The sequence below is a fragment of the Castor canadensis genome, chromosome 6, assembly GCF_047511655.1.
Source record: "Castor canadensis chromosome 6, mCasCan1.hap1v2, whole genome shotgun sequence".
NCBI classification, from domain to species: Eukaryota; Metazoa; Chordata; class Mammalia; order Rodentia; family Castoridae; genus Castor; species Castor canadensis.
The window spans coordinates 138,789,934-138,808,484 of NC_133391.1; the positions used below are offsets into that span (position 1 = coordinate 138,789,934).

An 18,551-nucleotide genomic window follows, 5' to 3' on the forward strand; every position below is an offset into this window, starting at 1 on the left:
ACTTCCAAGTTCACCATTGAAATGTTTCCATCTTAGATTGGCAGCCTATTAGATTGAACCATATGAAATTGCCACTTTTGTAGGTGGAAAGCACTAAAGTACTGGCAAATTCATATGCTTCAACAAAACGCAAATGTCCAAGTGCCTTACATAACAAACCAATATGCTCAATCATTCCTTTCAATCCAACTCTCCCTAGAGTATTTCTTCAAGTGGTCCTCTAGGAGCTGTATCTTACTCAGGTTGGAATGGATTATCACAGTTTTTCCTTCCTGTGTCTTTTCACTCTTGGCAAATCCTTCCTAGCCTTGGACTTAGTTCTAATACCTGGGTTGTGAGCTAGTTTCTGTGAGCAATGGGAGAGTTGGGGAGCGGTGCGTGAGGAGAGGGCAACTGGTAGTGCAGTCGTATTGTAAAATAGAGCCTTTTAAACATTAAATTTGCAGATAGAAAGAAACGCCCCTTTATGGTAAAATGCAAAGGAAATTGCATAGAAAAGAAAACAGACAGCCGGGTTTTCGGCCAAATTGTATGCCAAACTCTTTGCGATCTCAATAAAGTGCGTTCACTTTGAAGTGCACGCGTGATTCAGTAAAGGACTCATGTTAGCAATTAGAAATCGGTCGTTTACGTCCCTGATTTCATTTGCGCCAAAAGAGAGACGACTTTTAAGGGTGACGATAAATCTCCCTGAGCTTAAAAGCCAGAGAGGGCCAAAGTGTGAACTTTCTACTTCAGTAACGGAAGCGAGAAATCAGTGATTCATTAAAGCGGAGACCTCCTTGGAAGCTGGCAGAAGAGAAGGAAAGGAAGCTAATTATGTCTCCCTTTGCTGTGCTCGCTCCGACCCATTTATAATCTGCAATCTGCTGTTTAGAAGAGTTTTATCCTCAGAATCTTCTGCTTTCTGCCCAGGCAGAAAGCCGGGGGAGGGGGGAGAGAGAGAGAAAGAGAGGGAGAGAGGAGAGAGAGAGAGAGAGGGGGAAAGAGGGAGAGAGGGAGGGGAGAGAGAGAGAGAGAGAGAGAGGGGGGCACCAGGCTTCAGGTGGCTCTCAAGTACTTCACTGCCAAAAAAAAAAAAAAAAAAAAAAAATCCTGTGTTGGAAAACTAGCGAGAAAGGGGCTCCCCAGAGGGGAGTGGCTGGGACTGGAAGACAGCAAAGTTGGGAAAGCACAGGACAGCTCGCGCCGGTGGCCGCGCTTTGCGAGCGCCGCACGCTTTAACGGCAATTAGCCTGAGCTGGAGGCGGCGGCCACTGCGCCTGCGGCGGCGGCGACCAAGGCACCCGGCAGCCCCCAGCTCCCTGCAAAGGCATCGCGCTCTCCGCTAGCTCCCCTGCTCTCCCCCCTCTCGGCCCCTTCCCCCCTCCCTCTCGCTGGCGTTCCCAGCAGCCGAGGGTTTCAGATGTCCCACCACCGATTGACCCCCTCCCCCCTCTTCTCCACCCCTGCAAATGAGGTTTGACCGGCAGAGGCAGAGCCCACCTCTGGCTTAGAATCACTGACATTTAGATTCCGGGCTTCAACCTGTTTACAAGCGGGCTTTCCAAAAGGAAAGCGGGTGGGAGATAGGGCCAAACAAAACACCAGCCGCCATCCCCCCCCACCCCCCCAAACAAGAAGTGACTTTCTGGAGGCTTCACATCAACAGGCACCACCAAAAAGAGAAAGGAAGAGGGAGAAGAAAACAACTGCGAGCGGGCAGCTGCCTCCAGTTCTGACAACTCCAAAAGGACGCACTTTTAGAAGTGGCCATCAGGCTGGGGCTCTGCAGAGAGGGACCAGAAAGTGTCAACAGCAGAGGGGCGCAGATCTCTCCCCCCACCCCCACCCCACTCTTTTTGGGTTTTGTTCACCGTGCTGTCATCTGTTTTTTAGACTTCTTTTTTTTCTCTCGCATGTAACATGGTGAAGAAGAGAACAAAGTAACTCCTGGGGGAGCGAAGAGCGCTGGTGACCAACACCACCAGCTCCTACTGCTGCGGCCACCCACGTCCACCATTCACCCGGAGACTGGAGAGGCGAAGGCAGTGGACCGAAGAACGGAGTGAGGAGAGGCAGCCGGCCCTTCCGAGGAGTTATGGATGTTGGTGCATTCACTTCTAGCCAGATCCGCGCCCAGAGGGAGCTAACCAGCAGCCACCACCTCCAGCTGTCTCTTTGCCTTGCACCAGGTCTTACCCTTCCAGTATGTTCCTTCTGATGAGACAATTTCCAGTGCCGAGAGTTTCAGTACAATGTGGAAATGGATACTGACACATTGTGCCTCAGCCTTTCCCCACCTGCCCGGCTGCTGCTGCTGCTTCTTGTTGCTGTTCTTGGTGTCTTCCATCCCTGTCACCTGCCAAGCCCTTGGTCAGGACATGGTGTCACCGGAGGCCACCAACATTTCCTCTTCCTCTTCCTCTTCCTTCTCCTCTCCTTCCAGTGCGGGGAGGCATGTGCGGAGCTACAATCACCTCCAAGGAGACGTCCGCTGGAGAAAGCTATTCTCTTTCACCAAGTACTTTCTCAAGATTGAGAAGAACGGGAAGGTCAGCGGTACCAAGAAGGAGAACTGCCCGTACAGTAAGTAACAAATGCGTGCTCCCCTCCTTCCAATTATCCACCCCCACCCCACACGGGGGGGAAAATCTGTTCCAGATGTGACCAGCTAAATATTTACGTCCCCAACCCCTGTAAAATGATTAAGTGGAATACTTTCACACTAAATCACCCCCCCTTCCGTGTATACATTGTGCCCCTGCATCCCTCCTCCGCCCCCCGCCTCGGAGCAATACCTTCACACGCAATGCCTTCACACCCCCACCCTCTTGCCACCCTCTCCGCCCCTGCTGGCTACTTTTGTCACTCGCCGGACCACGCAGGGCGCCCTAGAGTTGCACCACAGATTCCCTTTTCTGTCTCCAAAGCTTTCCGCGTCTCATCCGAAGGTCCCTTTTCCCTCCCTTCTGGAAATGGCACAAGTAAACACATTTTGTTTCCCTTCGTTGGCAATCTTGAGAGTTTGGGGACAGGCTCCTCAAGCTGAAAATGATTATCCGCTGTCAATTATAAGGGCTTTACGGAAACTTTATTTAAGAAAAAAAGTCACTTCCACCATTACCACCCCCACCCCTTTTCCCCACCACCTCTAGATAGGAGCAAAAGCTTTTTTTTTTTTTTTTCTAGCTTGTTTTTCCCCCCTTTTGGGTCCCTCATGTTGGTTTGAGTGATTGCAGTCCATGAAGTTAGCATTGCAGGCACCACTGCTGCTATTCGTCTTCTGCCTGCCTTCTCTCTTGGTAACATGATGCTCATGTCTGCATTGTCAATAGCATATGCGCTGCTTTGTGGTGTCCTGCTGTACTGTTTCTTCTGAAACCTCTCATATTGCAGAGCCATACTACTGCAGCATTGTAAACATCTGGGACTGGATTCACGCAGACCTCACACAAATTTCATTGTCATTCTTTTATTTTCAAAGTAAAAGTCATAAGTCTGTTTCCATGGCTGTAGTTTATCCCATAGAGTGAGGTTTCCTCCTCTGTACAAATTCTGCCCAGGATCCTTGGATTTCTTTCTTTCTTTTTTCCTTTCTCGCTGTCTTTCCTTTTTTCTTTCTTGCAAGGGTGTGGGCTGCATTGGGAGAAGGAGAATGAAGAGAGGAGGGGTGGATAGTGTGTCTATTCTTGAATCAATCCAGCCAAGCCAGAATATTCTGTTGGCTCCCTTTCCTAGTTACTTTCAAGTGGGGAGACTTATTCATCCTCTATTGATTGTTATTTAAAAAGATCCCAAGGCTATGTAATGGCACACTGAAGACAGTAGACAATGACATTTAAATATCTTTAATTACCATTAGCTTTATCTCTTTGTAAAATTCCAAGCCACCTTCCAAGGGAACATTTTTGTTTAGTTATTTAGGAATTCCAAGCATATATTTACCAGCTAACTTAAATACATGAATCTTACATTTCAAGATTCCTTGGTCCAGAAAGTAACAGGTACTAATGAAAATAAAAGTTGACCAGAATTTAACATTTTATGTTTAAATACAGATTTACATGAGTTAAGACTTAATTTTCTTCTTTGGGGACTTACTTAAGATTAACTTCTGTTTCTCCTCATTCTTTGATCCTATTTACTAAAATTAGCAATATGTTTACCAGTAATAAAATTATTCGTGGAAGTATTTTAAAGTGTTCCATTTCAGGTACAGCACTAGAAATATTAAGTATGCTACCATCTATATATTTTTTCATTCTGATTCATCGAAGGTGGCTAAAGTAATGTCAGTAATGGTTTTTTTGCTTGACAGTCATTGACTACCTGTGCTAATTAGCTACTATGTACAGTCTTTATGGTTTGCTGATTAAAGTTTAATATTTTGTTTACTTTAAAACAAAATAGTGTGGTGACATCCAGTTAAAAGGAGAGAGAAGAACCTGGCCAAACACTGGGCTGGACAGAGTAAGCTATGAATTAAAAAAAAATTCCAATGAACTGAACTTATTTGTATTTTTAGTTCTTGGGGAAAATTCAAAGATACATTGTAAAATTTTATAATGTTGCCTTCAGCTGACACCTTTTTTATATTTTTGATAATAATTTGATTTCACCATTGCTATACTTTAAGTGTCTTTATGATGTGACATAATGACCAACCTGTACTATTTCACTTTATGCAAGTACAATAATGATCACTGTAATTAACTACTTAGTAAAATTATTTCCAGGGAACACACTGAAGTTTATTTTTACAATATAAACTATCTGAAAAGAGAAAAGTATGCAAGTTTTATTGTATAAACAAGTATGACAAATATCCAATCTTGCTGGTCAAAATATACAATATCTCATCCACGTGTTACTATGAATTATTTGATAGTCTTTTATAAAATTATAAGCCAAATATATTATATGGTAATAAAATCTTAAGTCATGGTTAAAAACAAAAGGGGGAGGGGTTTACACTGCTAAATATGGTCAAACCATAACTAATTTAAGCTTTCTAAGAACATGTGTATCAAAACCTAACAAGTGAAAAGTGCAAGTTCAAAAAGCCTTAATTGCACATGTGGCCCAGTAATCAGAATGCTGCTGTAATTGTCAACTGGACTGATTCAACTGAGCTACATGGTATCATTAGGATATTGTCTAAATGTTGCATAATTACATGTGAACAAACTTTTGTCATGCCTACAGGGTAGCCAGCTAGCCAGCCCACCAAATGGTAGCCTGTTAGGATCTCACCTTTGAAGAGTGTTGGTTCCTTGTCTCAAAACCACATTTCAGTAACATTTTCCTAAACAGGTTATTAATATTCTCAATACACAAAACTGGTATTTTCAGGTTTGCTTATTTGGAGATTAATTTTCTTTGTTACTGTTGACCCTAGTATTATTGTTGCTAAAATAGAATAACAGCTTATCTAAAGGGTTATATGTTTGTGATGTCCTGGATAATTAAACTGTTTTACAGGCTTTTTGCCAGCAAAATGCTAGCAAAAGGGAAGTAAGGCAATCACCCATAAGTATTAAGTATTGCAAAATCATTTTTAACTTCTACCTCTGAAGCTACTTCCCAGAATGTGGCCGTTTCTAAAAATGCTACATGTGCTAAAGACTCTTCTCAATTTGGGTGATTATTGTAACTACTTTTTTTTTTTAGGAAGGGTTATAGTTTTTGTTTGCACTTTGCCATTAAATTAGAGTAGAATAAAGAGAGCAGAAATGAATTATGTTTCTCCTGCTAGAAGTCTGAGAAAGCTTGAATAATTTAGAATAGCTGTGGTGTATCTGTCACTAGATATGTGCAGACTCATTTAGGTTTTGTTTTATCATTCCTTACATCTAGAGCTTTGCCCTTGAAACATTACCACTGAGCTCCAGTTCTGGCCTCCTAGAAAGGCTGGATACAGCTGTTAGGTAAGGTACCCTTGCAATTGGACTGGTTGACTTATTTCTGGATGTGAGTAAAACAGCTGTGAGCTTCTCCCATGGTTGTCACTTGAAGAAAAGCGGAATCTAATGAAAGGAAAATGTATCCTCAAACTTGAGACAATTGAAGATGGATATTCCCAAAGAGAATCCCAGACCTTACGGGTCTTTCTGAGAAAGGAGCAAGGGAAACAATGAAGAAATTAGTATGTGCTGAGCATGTGATATGAGCCCCATTTCTTTAAATATATATCTCATTCATACTCATAATAGGTCTTTATTTATATATAATTATCCATATTTTTCAAACATGAAATCTAAGGCTGAAGAAAGTAAATTGTCAACGGTCACTCAACTAGAAACTGATACAAGCCTAAGCCTTTTTGTTTATCTCTCTATACACTATTCTGGTCTGCTACTTTGAACACTAGATTTAGACACCTTAAATCTACTAACAACACATTATCCAAAACCTTACTTGCTTCTCGCAGTGAGCAATAAGACTTTTTATAATTAAATTAGAAAAGAAGTAATATGACAGTGGAACAGAAGCAAAATATGTTAGAGATAATCATTGCAGACAGCCAAGTGGTATCAGCCGATGTTAGTGCACTATCTACACGAAGCCTCTCTCTTGATATTATGTTATGGAATATAATTGCTTATGGACACACACAAAGTACACATACATCAATCTCACTTATGTTAACAGAGGTCATTAGAAATACATGACTGTTTAAGAAAAATCCATGAATGTCATTGTGTATAGTAATTGTTTACAGCTGAGAGCCAAATGCTTAATTGTTCCCACGTGTAATAAAACAATTTGATTGTAAATACCTGTGGGAACTTAGACTATTGCACAAACTTCTAATATATGACTCTAAAAGAGAACAACATCTCAGAGACCTAAAGGTATATATATTAAAAATGCTTTAAAATTAGACTGCAAATCAAAAAGGTACTTTATCACATAAGCCTGACAGATTATTGTCTAGGGTTAAAGGTTTGTATTATTACAGTTTAATCAGGACTACAGCTAATTGTAGGAAGTTGAAAATGAGAAAAATAATTGTTGAAGAAAATAAGGACTCCTCTAGAGTTTTCTGGGAAGAAAACCTATAGACGATTTATAGCTTCCCTGGGTGATATCTTTAAAATTGTGGTTACTTCTTGAATTTGGTTGTATAATTTATAACCGGCAGCATTTAATCATGAGCATAAAGGATTTATGAAGGTAGAGGTACTGCATTTAATGTTTACATGACACTGTCCTATTACCTTTACTGCATTCCTACCATATGGACCCTCCACTTTGATGGCTTTATCATAAATCCATTAAAAATGCACAATTTGAGAGTTTCCTCTTCATAAACCTGATTTATAACCACCCAGTAGAAGAAAACAGTTGGCAGGAATCACATGACAGTATTGGAGGAGAAATATTCAGAGACACCAATCTGTAGATTTTGGGTGTTTCAGTCACTTACTACCCAAAGGTATGGCCTTTCTTTAAAAGTCCATGCTTTCAAAATGAATTTTATTAGTAATAGTAAGAGTAATAGTAGTAGTAATAGTCAACGGAGAAGAAGAAGGAGAAGGAATGTCATAAAATCAAAGAAACTCCACATTTTTTCCACATTATCACTATCCAGTTTATAGCATAAAACCTTATTCCAGTGCATTTCCTTAGAATTTGAAGAACTTACAATAGACATGAATGAGCACTCAGAGGCAAACCCCATTTATTACCCAAACGTTTCCACAAGCCAAAATGCTAGAAAAAAAAGTTGACAGCTCATTTGAAATGGAGCTAATGTTCCTCACATTTATGAGCTGCCTTTGAATATCTACATCTTTCCTGAGCCTTAAGTCAGTATGCTTATCCAAAATTGTAGTGCAAGTGATATTTCTTTATTATGTTTCAGAAGGAAAAGTAATACATGTGTATTAGTTCAAAGTGATTTTAATCTATCTTACTATTAATTCTGTGAACTTTGCAATTAAGAGTAATTCAGATGACAGTTTTAGTGTTACTGTTCCAACATTTGTCCACATTAATAGTTGATGTTTGCTTAATATAAGTAAATCAAATAGTAACATTTCTCTCACAGAAATTAAAGACCTCTTTTAATTTTGTAGTAAGATTGGGTATACAATTCATATTTATTTTATTTTAATACAGTTTTATCACAATCTAGAGAAATAATAATCTTCATTTTGTCTCAAAATATTTCTTGGTATTTTGCAATCATTTAAGGTATTTTACATTTGCCACTTGGCCAATAGTACTTGTTATTTGGTTTTGCAGATTTTATTGGCACTCCTTTTTTCTCAGTGCATATTACCTTTACCTGTGCCTGAGAGTCAGGATAACAAAGAATAATCTAGAGATATGCCTTTAAAATTAGCAAAAGGAAATATACCAGCATCTCAGGAAGCCAAGCACCACTGACGCACTAATTCTGAATAAATGAAAACAAAATTTTGATGTTCTACAGAATCTGTTTAAAACACAGTACATAATCTGTTCAGTTTTTCACAGATAGAAACTTTCAAGTTATCTGCAAGGGTTCCAGGTCACCCACAACATACTGGCCTTAAGGGCTCCCTTGCTTTTAAATAAGGTCAGTTATGTTCTTTCTTTGAACACTGTGTTCTAATTGGAACAATAAATCAAAGAAGACACTCAGAGTAGATTCCCATGTAAGGTGGACAACTGGACAGTGACTTTTTACTGCTGCTAACACGTGCATCCAATTACTGTTTGATAGATTCATAGTGCTGGCAGTAAAGCATTGCCTTATTTTATAGTTCACCTAATAATTCTTCAACCCAAATCTGTCTAACTTTACCTATACCCAATCTGTCAGAATGTGTTATCATTAATGAGGAATTTTCAAATGTTTGGCATGCTTCCTACAATGAATGATGTCATTGAGATCTCAATGAATCATCTAACCAAACCTAGTAGAAGATAAGATATCAACGAAATTGATGTGCTAAACTTTTAAACAATTGTTAACTAGACAAACTTAACACTTTTACCACAACTGCTGCCTAATTCTGTATTATGCGAATCAACTGCAACTGCAAGATTAGAATGTTTTTAAGAATTAAAAACATTCGAATCAACTGCAACTGCAAGATTAGAATGTTTTTTCTATAATTCTTACTTTCTTTCGAGGACTTTATTAAGATGCTTTATTGATAAACATGTATGTTGTTTTATCCTTAATCTTTTTTGAGGCTTTACTCCTATAATGAACATAACTTGTCATCTTCATAGAGTCCTTACACTTCACAGCTCAACTGCTTTCCTAATAGTTCTGTTTTGAGGCACTCTGTGACAACCCTGCTTTGGAGGTACTGTAAATCATGGGTTACTCCTTTACCAGTCTATTATTTTCTCCTCCTTTATTTTTTACTTGTTAGTTGTTGTTGTTTTACTTTCTGCATTGTTTCCAAACCCACTTCATACCTTCGAGGCCAGGGAAAGTTATTTATTACTTTGCACCCCAAGTGACATTCAGTTCCAGAGGCCCAGACATTTTGGGATATGTAATATCTAAAATAGTTTACATTCTATGAATAAAACAACAACTTAAATTTAACGTAGTCTTCTTATTCTGACTGTCCAGTTAATTCTTCCTTATCCCAGTCTCTAGGCCAATTTATTTATTTATTTATTTATTCATTTATTTATTGTGGTGATGGGGATGAATCCACAGCCTCCACATGTTAGGCAGGTGTTCTATCATTGAGCTATACCATCAGCCTCCACTTAACAACTAAAACAAAATAATTTCATTTAAACTTTGGGGTTCCTATAGTTGGTAAACTTAGACTTCGCCAAATTACATTTGATTTTAATAACTATTATTTTTCTTAGTATCTTCTTACAGGACTTCTCACTCATGTACATTGGCTGTCTGGAACATGGAGTTCATTTTGTCCCCTTCGCCCTTAGGGAAGGAGGTAGAGGGTGGGGAAATTGGGGGTGTGGTCCCCATACCTTTCTTTTTGTTGACTGTGGACTTCCTTATGTCAGCGAGACTCAGGAACTTCCCCATCCCAACTGTAGGTACCTCTTGGTCCCTCCTGGGTGAATTTCTTTAAAACTCTGCATCTAATGAAGTGGATCAGCCCCTGATAAATGACTTGCTGAGAGTAGATGCAGACTATCCTTTTTAGGTCATCATTCTGCATTCTTCCTTCAGGTTAAATTCTGTGCCCAATATCTCTTTCTGCAGATTCATTTTACCTTTCTTTTAAGTTTTTTTTTTTTTTAAAGAACTTGTATTAGCTGCTTGCTACTTTGCCACTTTCCCTACCTTTAACCTTTTTCTGGTCTTCCGCAAGAGAAAGAAAGTAAAGATGGCTTAGGAAATACAATAAGTAGTTTTCTCTACTGCAGTAGATGATGAGTGATGATTTAGAGGTCTTTGATACTCCCAACTTTTAGAATGTAATAAAGATTATCAAGCTCTTTTGTATAGCCCAGCCAAAGTTATAAGAACCCACTTTCTCATTCATATTGGTTACCAATGGGGAATCACTGCAAAAAATTCATGCATATGTACTTCAGGTGACAAAATATAGAAACGCTCATGTTCTTATTAGAAATATTTTGAAACACAACAGGAGTTAGGGTCTGAATCAATATGTAAGTTTGTTCCCATACTTCTTCCAAGAAAGAACTTTTAGGAACTAATTACTGAGTTATATTTGTTTTTATTATATGAAGACTCTGGCTATTTATGTATATTAAATTTATCTGTTATGTAATAATGTTAAAAGCCAATCTTTTTCAACTGTTTTTAAATTTTAAGTAACTACTTTACTGACCGTATTATTTTAAAAGAATAATTAATATTCTGTAATACAGGGAAGTGGTAGCACATGATTTATTTGCATACTTTTTCATCAAAAATGAGATATTTTTATAATGGCATTAGTAACTATAATGATATTGGGGAGGGCTTTTGTGGAATATACAGATATTTCAAAGTTTTTGTATAAGGATGTCATTCTGTAAGTTACTGAGGATGCTAATCACCTTATAGAATAAAAGCCTGCTGAACATAAATGATGTAGTCAGGTGAAAAATGCTGACATCCAGGAAGCAAAAGAAATAGTAAAGAACCCATTAGGAAAATATTAGAAGCCAGAGGAAATGCAGAAAAGCAGGATAAGCTATAGAGTGTTTAGACACAGACTGTGAAAGAAAGAGGAGATGCTTTGTAGGAGTGATGAAGACAAGTGTTTTGAACTCCAAGGAAAGAGATCAGGCTAATGAGTAGCACTGCAAAAGGGCTGACATGACAAGAAAGGTGTGAGGGAAATATAACCCAAGCCCTGGCATTTGATGATGTTAAATTAGCTGAAATGAGAACCTGTGATCTAAGAGGAATCCCATAGAAGTCCTCACAGCCAGAGTATCAACCAGATCCTGTTAAAGATATTGTACCATAGAGTGAGTAAAGAGTGGGCTTTGCTTCAAAGTATGGGCCTAGAGTGAAGGAGGGCTTTGAAGTCACAGGCCTGGATGCAGACTGTGAGACAAGAGTGTGTTCAGCTTTGGGCAAATTGTCATCAGTACAACAAAGATTTTAACACTACTACCTGTTTCTTACATGGTAAAGATTAAATAAGATCATTTAATCCTTCATTAACTCACTCAGAAATGGCAAGTGCCTGCTTTTTATCAGCTACTGTGTGAAGCACTGTGTAGATGTGCTGTTAGAAGTTGTCACTTCTGCTCCCGGGGAGCTCACACTCTAAGTAAACTAAGAGATATGGAACACTGTGGTGAGAATTATGGGAGAAACAAGCAAGCAGAATGACTTAACAGAAAACAATCAGCATAGCTAGAGAAGTCTTTGGAAAAGGTGGTAGGAAGGAAACTAGGGGAGAGCAAGCTACCTCTTCCAGGAGGTATGGAGAATGCATCCTGAGGCTGGATTTGGCAGATGTTTGGAGAAATCAGTCAATATATGTAAACAGCTTAATGGCTGCCTGGCGCACAATAATACTTCATCAAGTGCATATGATACAAAAAAGGTAAGTATGATGCTTTCTTATGTTGCATGGGAAAGCAATGCATTATTATTTGCAAAGTAACAAGTTATTAATTTGTGTATTATTATTTATCTGTTATTTGCAAATTAATTATTAATTGCAAATTAACAACTCTGTAAATGAGGAAAGAGGCAAGAATGTAGCCTCTTTAATAAAGGGAAATATTAGAACTGCCTGAAATTTATTTGGAATTGTGGCATTCATAAAGTTCTGAAGTTTGAGGGAAGGAGTAGAGAACTGTTTCTTTTTATTTTTTACAAGACTGGTAGCAGATATTTGAAAATTGAAGGGTGGGCTGGTGGAGTGGCTCAAGTGGTAGAGCACTTGCCTGGCAAACCTGAGGCCCTGAGTTCAAACCCCAGTATCACCAAAAAAAACCCAAAAAATTAAAGAAAGTTGAAAGATGACTTGAGAAAGCAAAGGTGTAAAAATAATGAAGATAATAAATATCCTTAAGGACACAAGCTACAAAAGATTAAAAGAAAGAAAAAAGAATTATAGCAATATAACCTGTAACCTTGAAATATCAAAGGGATAAATAATTAAATATTTTTTTATTTTATATATCAAGTTATGATATGATTTTGGAGTAGGATTGTCACTGATACTAGCTCTCAGTAAATCCTGTAGTTATTTCTTATTTTTTATCTCATGACTGTGATCTTCTTAGCTCCCACCTCACAGGTTTGCAATCTGCAGGAAGAGACAGGAGCTTATGATGGAGGGTTGGAAGATCATAGAATGTTGTTTATACTCAATGCCAATAAGCAGAGCAGAAATTTAAGTAAACAGCAACCTTTGTCTGAGGGAGAGAGGGATGACATCAAGAAGTCACACTAAGGAGAAGGTATTCCAGCTAGATATGGACTTAAATGAAAAGAAAGGAATAAGAACATCCTAAAGTAAGTCACTGAAACATATGGGTACAGAATCAAATGTAAAGTTTTCAAAAAATGAAAGGTAGGCCAACAGAGTAAGCACAGTTTGCTGGCTGATGGGCATACAAAATAAAGAATATTAGAATTTCTTATCATGAAAAAGGAAAGTATATAAATAGCCCCACAATAAAGGACCTAAATTTTCTAGTGAACTATTACATTAACATGGTTTTCATTTAAAATTGACTTTTATTTTTATTATCATTGTTTACTTTTTAAAGAAAGAACATATAAATATAGTAAATAGCAAAAATTGTAGCCTAATTTTTAAAGAAAACAACTAATTTAACACTAAGGACATGAGAAAGATGTGGTTCTTCTGATCGTCACTAAATGACATCATCCTTAGCATTCCTCATTCGTCAAATGATCATTACTTTAAGTATTAAAATACTTCCTACTTAAAAAGTTCTTAATATGTGTATCACTGTGAAGGGGGTTTGTAATTCTAAGCTGATTCCCAAAAGGCACTACTAGGGCATCAATATCCCTAACTCCAGTTGTGTATTTGTTCTTGTCATTCCTGGTCTAAATTGTCTTAGATTTACTTGATTTAGGTGACTAGAAAAAGAAACAAAGTAGACTACAGCTCTTTTTCTTTCAAAACGGTATACTTAAGTGTTTTTTAAACAAACTTGGAGCAGGGTACTGACAGTGTATATACAACTACATCCACTAATGAAACCTTGAGCTCTGGCCTCAGACTTCTTGGTGTAAAATCTGAATTCTAAAACTTACAGCTATGTGTTCTTGGCCAAGTTACTCCCCAGATGTTGGTTTCTGCAGCTAAGATAATAATATCATCTATATCATTGCTAGGATGATGGGTTCATGCATTTACAATTGAGACTATATATATATATATATATATATATATATATATATATATAATAAAAATATATAAATATATAATAAAAATATAAAACATGTATATAATTGTAAATACAGAACCTGGCACATTTTAAGAGCTCAAAAATGTTAGTTCTCATTAGCCTTTAAGCAATGACTAACTTGTATTGTTATTAATTATACCATCATCTTAAAAGATTCATACATTTTATGTAATAATTTTTAAAAATTAGGTAAAAAATGATAATATACCATCTACCTTTGTTTTATACTTTGTAAAACACGTTAATGTTTTCATCAATTGACCCTTAGAAAAATACTGTGATATGGGAGAGATAGTCATTGTTACTTCTTACTATGTTTAGATGAGAAAATGTAGCCTGAAAGTTATGGTACCAGACTGAAGTTATACAGTTAGCACAAGTGAGTCAATATTCAAACCTAGCCAAGTCTTGCCTAGGATGATCTACCTTGTTTTGCTTAAGACAGTCCAAATATGTGTGTCTTAGTTTGGTATATTATTAATAGAACCCTATTATTCTGTTTCAAAGAATCCTATTAGGAATTCTCCCTGATCTTTGTCAGTCTGGTCTTTGTAAGTTGCACACGTACGCAGTATCCCTCTTAGATACCTAATATACCTATTAGATATTTCAGTTTATTCCCAATGTCCTCATGTCTTCAGAATATCTACATTCCTTCCTATGCCATGTAAGGTCCTCATGATTTGCTTCTTCTCAAGCCCGTGAATATCATTACAGATACTCAGTTGATTTCACTTCCAGAATGTGCCTTCCCCCCACTTATGTTCAGCCATAGCAGACTGAAAGATCTGCTTACAGTGTTGTCCCTGCCTTTATTGCCTGTTCTTCTTCCTTGTGTATTTCAGATAGATGTTATTTGTAGGAAGCCTTTCTGACTACTCTGTCTTCACAAAACTTGTGCCCATCCCCCAAACCCTGGGCTTGCCATCATAACACAATTTTACATTTGATTAGTTGACTGTTTACCCATCTAATTTTCTCATAAACTGAAAATTTGTTGAGGGTGCAGACTATATGTCATTGATCTCTGCATGTAAGCCTTTTATTCAGTATCTGGTGTGTGTAATAGGTCCTCTTTCTACGTATTATTAACAAACTACTCTTTTCAAGCACATGGTTTTGATGGAGTTTTTGAGACTTTCTTTGGGTCAGTCATCTGTTCTAGAAAATGAGATTAATGTGCTATCTACTTGAAAAGAGGTGGTTGAAGTAAATGATTTTCTAAAATTCACTCAATTTTAATTTTACAATTCTGAGAACCTGGAAAAGTAGTTAGTAGAGCCATCATTACTTAACTGACTGTAAAGTACTCATTCATTCAAAATTCTGAATAAAAATTGTGTAATCATGAAATGGATCATTTTTCATATTTCTTGAAAATAGTAATCATAAGATTACTATTGAATATATTTAGGAGATATTAATAATAACTTTACTTTTTAACATTCTTGCTGACTATAAGATATTTCTGGATTTAGAATTGTGTTCAGATTCTTGGATAATAGACAAAAAGACAAGGTGAAGAATTCTTGATAACTCCTTTAGAGAGAGAGAGACCAATGTACTGCAAAGAGTAGGAACAAAGGGATATGGATTGTAGTCTTGGCTTTGCCAAAATATTTACTGTATGAGTGCAAGCAGGTCCTTTACATTATCTCAGCCTCAGACATTTAATCTATGAAATAAGTGCACTGTATCAAACTAAATTACTATTAAAGTATTTTACAATTTCACAAAATTGGAATAGGTTCTGCCTGGAAGAGAGAGGGGCTGGGGGAATAGGAAGGGGGTAGGGGTCAGGGGGGAGAAATGACCCAAACAATGTATGCACATATGCATAAATGAATAATTAAACCAAAACAATATTTTAGTTCAGCATAATCATCTTATGAATTAAGGACCAGATTCCAGGAGCATACATATATTAGTAAATAGTAGCTATTAGTATGCTGAGTAATAGACATCAGGTCCTAATTCAGGACTGTGAATATTACTTCATATGGTAAAGGTTTTTTTTTTTTCTTTCAGTTTAATCTTTATTTTGTTATTATTCTAGAGGTACATTGTGACATTTACAAAAGCTATTTACATTATGGTAAAGTTTTTATGGAAGATTTTACATGTCCTTGAGATGAAATTATCTTGAATTTTCTAAGTGGGACTTCAGTGCCATAGCAATGTCCTTATTAAAAGAGAGGCAGAGGGAGATTAGATATAGACAGAATGTTGAAGGTGATGATGGTACCAAGAAAGAAGATTCAGAGATGCAACGCTGCTGGCTTTGGAAATGAACAAAGGAGACATAAGCCAAAGAATGTGGCTATAGAAGCTAGAGTAGGAAAAGAATAGATCATTCTAGAATACACAGAGGAGTGAGCACTCAGAAAGAAATGGGGAGTGTGTTCCTGGAAACTGAAGGATTAGTAATCATTGTAGAAAACAGAATTTGTAAATTGTGAATTTGGATATTTAGCTGAGAAAATTTCCAAGGCAAGTGTTGAAGGATCAGCCAGGTTTCTTTTTGCTTATAGTGAAATTCAAGAGAAAGAAGATAAAGTGAAGTCAGAGCTATTAAGCAAAGTAGAGACAGCACTTGATGATTTGGGAAATTCTCAAACTATTCAGATTAGGAGATTCACTGTTAGGATAGCATGTTCTGAAGAGAAGGCCAGTGGTGTGGCTAGATAACTTTATGCTAGTGCTGAAAAGATGAGACATGTGACCGATGGCTTCCTCACTCATCTCAACAGTATCTAGGAAGAGAAATGAGATGGTTGGGGAAAGGACTATGCTCATCCTTTGGCAGTATAAATCCTCACAACATTCTGAGGCCCACAAAGTTTTGAAAATTTTATGTCAACAGAAACACTGTCAATTTAGACCAAAAAGGGACAAAGACAGGGCAAAATGAAGGAAGGCTGTTAGGTGCCCCACATTCTACCAACAGATAGTAGAATAAACAGAATAAAACTATTCAGCCACAAACATAAGCCATCATTAAAGAAAAGGAAGGACACTATGATTGCAGACCTTGAGCACAGAGGGAGAACTGTGTGCACAGAGTCTTAACTGTGGGCCCAGAGGCAGGACTCTTAAGCAGGTCTTTGAAACCTGATGGAATTTTCTCTTCTGAATTTTGAAATTGCTTGGAACTTATGACCTTTTTCTTCTTTACATTTTTCTGTTTTTGGAGTGGGAATGTCTGCATTCTATGCCTATCCAACCATTGTATTTTGGGAAATAATAGCTTCTTTTCTAGTTTTATAGATTCACTGATGGGGAATAATTTTGTTTCAGGATAGATCATGATGAGAGTCTCATTCATACATGGTTTAGATTATTTAGATTATGACATTTGACATTTTTGAACTGATAACATGTAAATAAGGTTTTGAACTTTAATTTATGCTATAATGGGGGGAGACTTTGCAGGATATTAAAGAATTGATGAATGTCTTTTGCATATGGAATGCATGGGAATTTGGAAAAAGACCAATAGACTGGTAAAAACTGGATAATAGCCAACCAAAGCTTTCAATTTCTACTCCCTGGAAACCTGTGAATTGTTACTTTATATGATAAAGTCTTTCCAGTATGATTAAATTAAAAATCTTGAAATGAGATTAACGTGATTATCCAGGTGAGCCCTAAATGCTATCATGAAAGTTGTAAAAAGAGAAAGGCAAAGTAGATTAGATATACTAGTGGAAGACAGAAGGTGATTCAATGATGAATGAACTGGATGAGCCATGAACCAAGAAATCTGACTCCAGAAGCCAAAACAAGCAAGGAATGGATGCTTCCCTGGAGAGCTTTGGAAGGGAATGCACTTAACACCTAAATTTCAGCATCCAGAGAAGAAACTAAGAGATGATACATTTCTGTATTTTAAGCTACCAATTTTGCAGCAACTTATTACAACAGCCCCAGGAAACTAATACAGAAACTATATTATCTATTTGGAGATAAGATTTCAGATCATTTGACAAAAACAAATGGTAAAAGGCACTATGCATGGACACAAATAGATGTAAGTTCTAATGTTTTATCCATCTCTTAATTGTGACTGAAATGCCTACATGCATCTGCTTCCTCATCTCAACTATAAGGATTCAATGAAATAATTTTTGTAAAAATAATATACAGCATAGTATCAGGCTCATAATGGAACCTCAAACTTGGTTGACTTTAAATGAATAATAAGTTTAAATGATTACATGTGTATAAAATACTGTTTAAAATATATAGTTTATTTGCTTATATTTCCTACAATGTCAGTTACTACAATAACAAAAGCTTTGCTTATTTAATGCAGAATATGGTTACCCAGGTGGTCTGTTTTCCCAGTAAGTCATAAATTCAATCCGACTAGATTAAAAGGTTTTCCTTGAACTGCTCTAAGAGTCACTCTTCTGAAGATGCTTGCTGACCCCATGGAACTCTTTTGTATTTAAAGAATCCCCTTTATAGTTAAGGGTTATTTAACAGCAGTTTTTAAAGCTAGGTAATTAATGTAATTAGGATGTAGTACTTTCTAAAGAATGTTTTCCATGTTTAAATATGGTTCATTAAAGTTCCTGCACATTTGCTGTTTTTGAAACTAATACCTTGTATCATTTATCCTCTCTCAGTATGCATAAAGTTCATATGATATCCTATGTGCAAACCTCTCCAATCTCAAAGTGTTATAGCTCTTCTAAAACTTAATATCATGACTG

At 37.1% G+C, this 18,551-nt stretch overlaps 1 protein-coding gene across 1 annotated transcript in view; it reads left to right on the forward strand.

Moving 5' to 3' along the window:
• The first annotated feature begins 1,087 nt into the window (after nt 1-1,087).
• The window catches only part of Fgf10 (fibroblast growth factor 10), an 85,416-nt gene continuing 67,952 nt past the window's right edge, over nt 1,088-18,551 (forward strand). Inside the window, exon 1 of the mRNA XM_020155402.2 lies at nt 1,088-2,568. Coding sequence (XP_020010991.1) covers nt 2,238-2,568 — 331 coding nt within the window. The 5' untranslated portion in view covers nt 1,088-2,237. The remainder of the gene's footprint in view (nt 2,569-18,551) is intronic.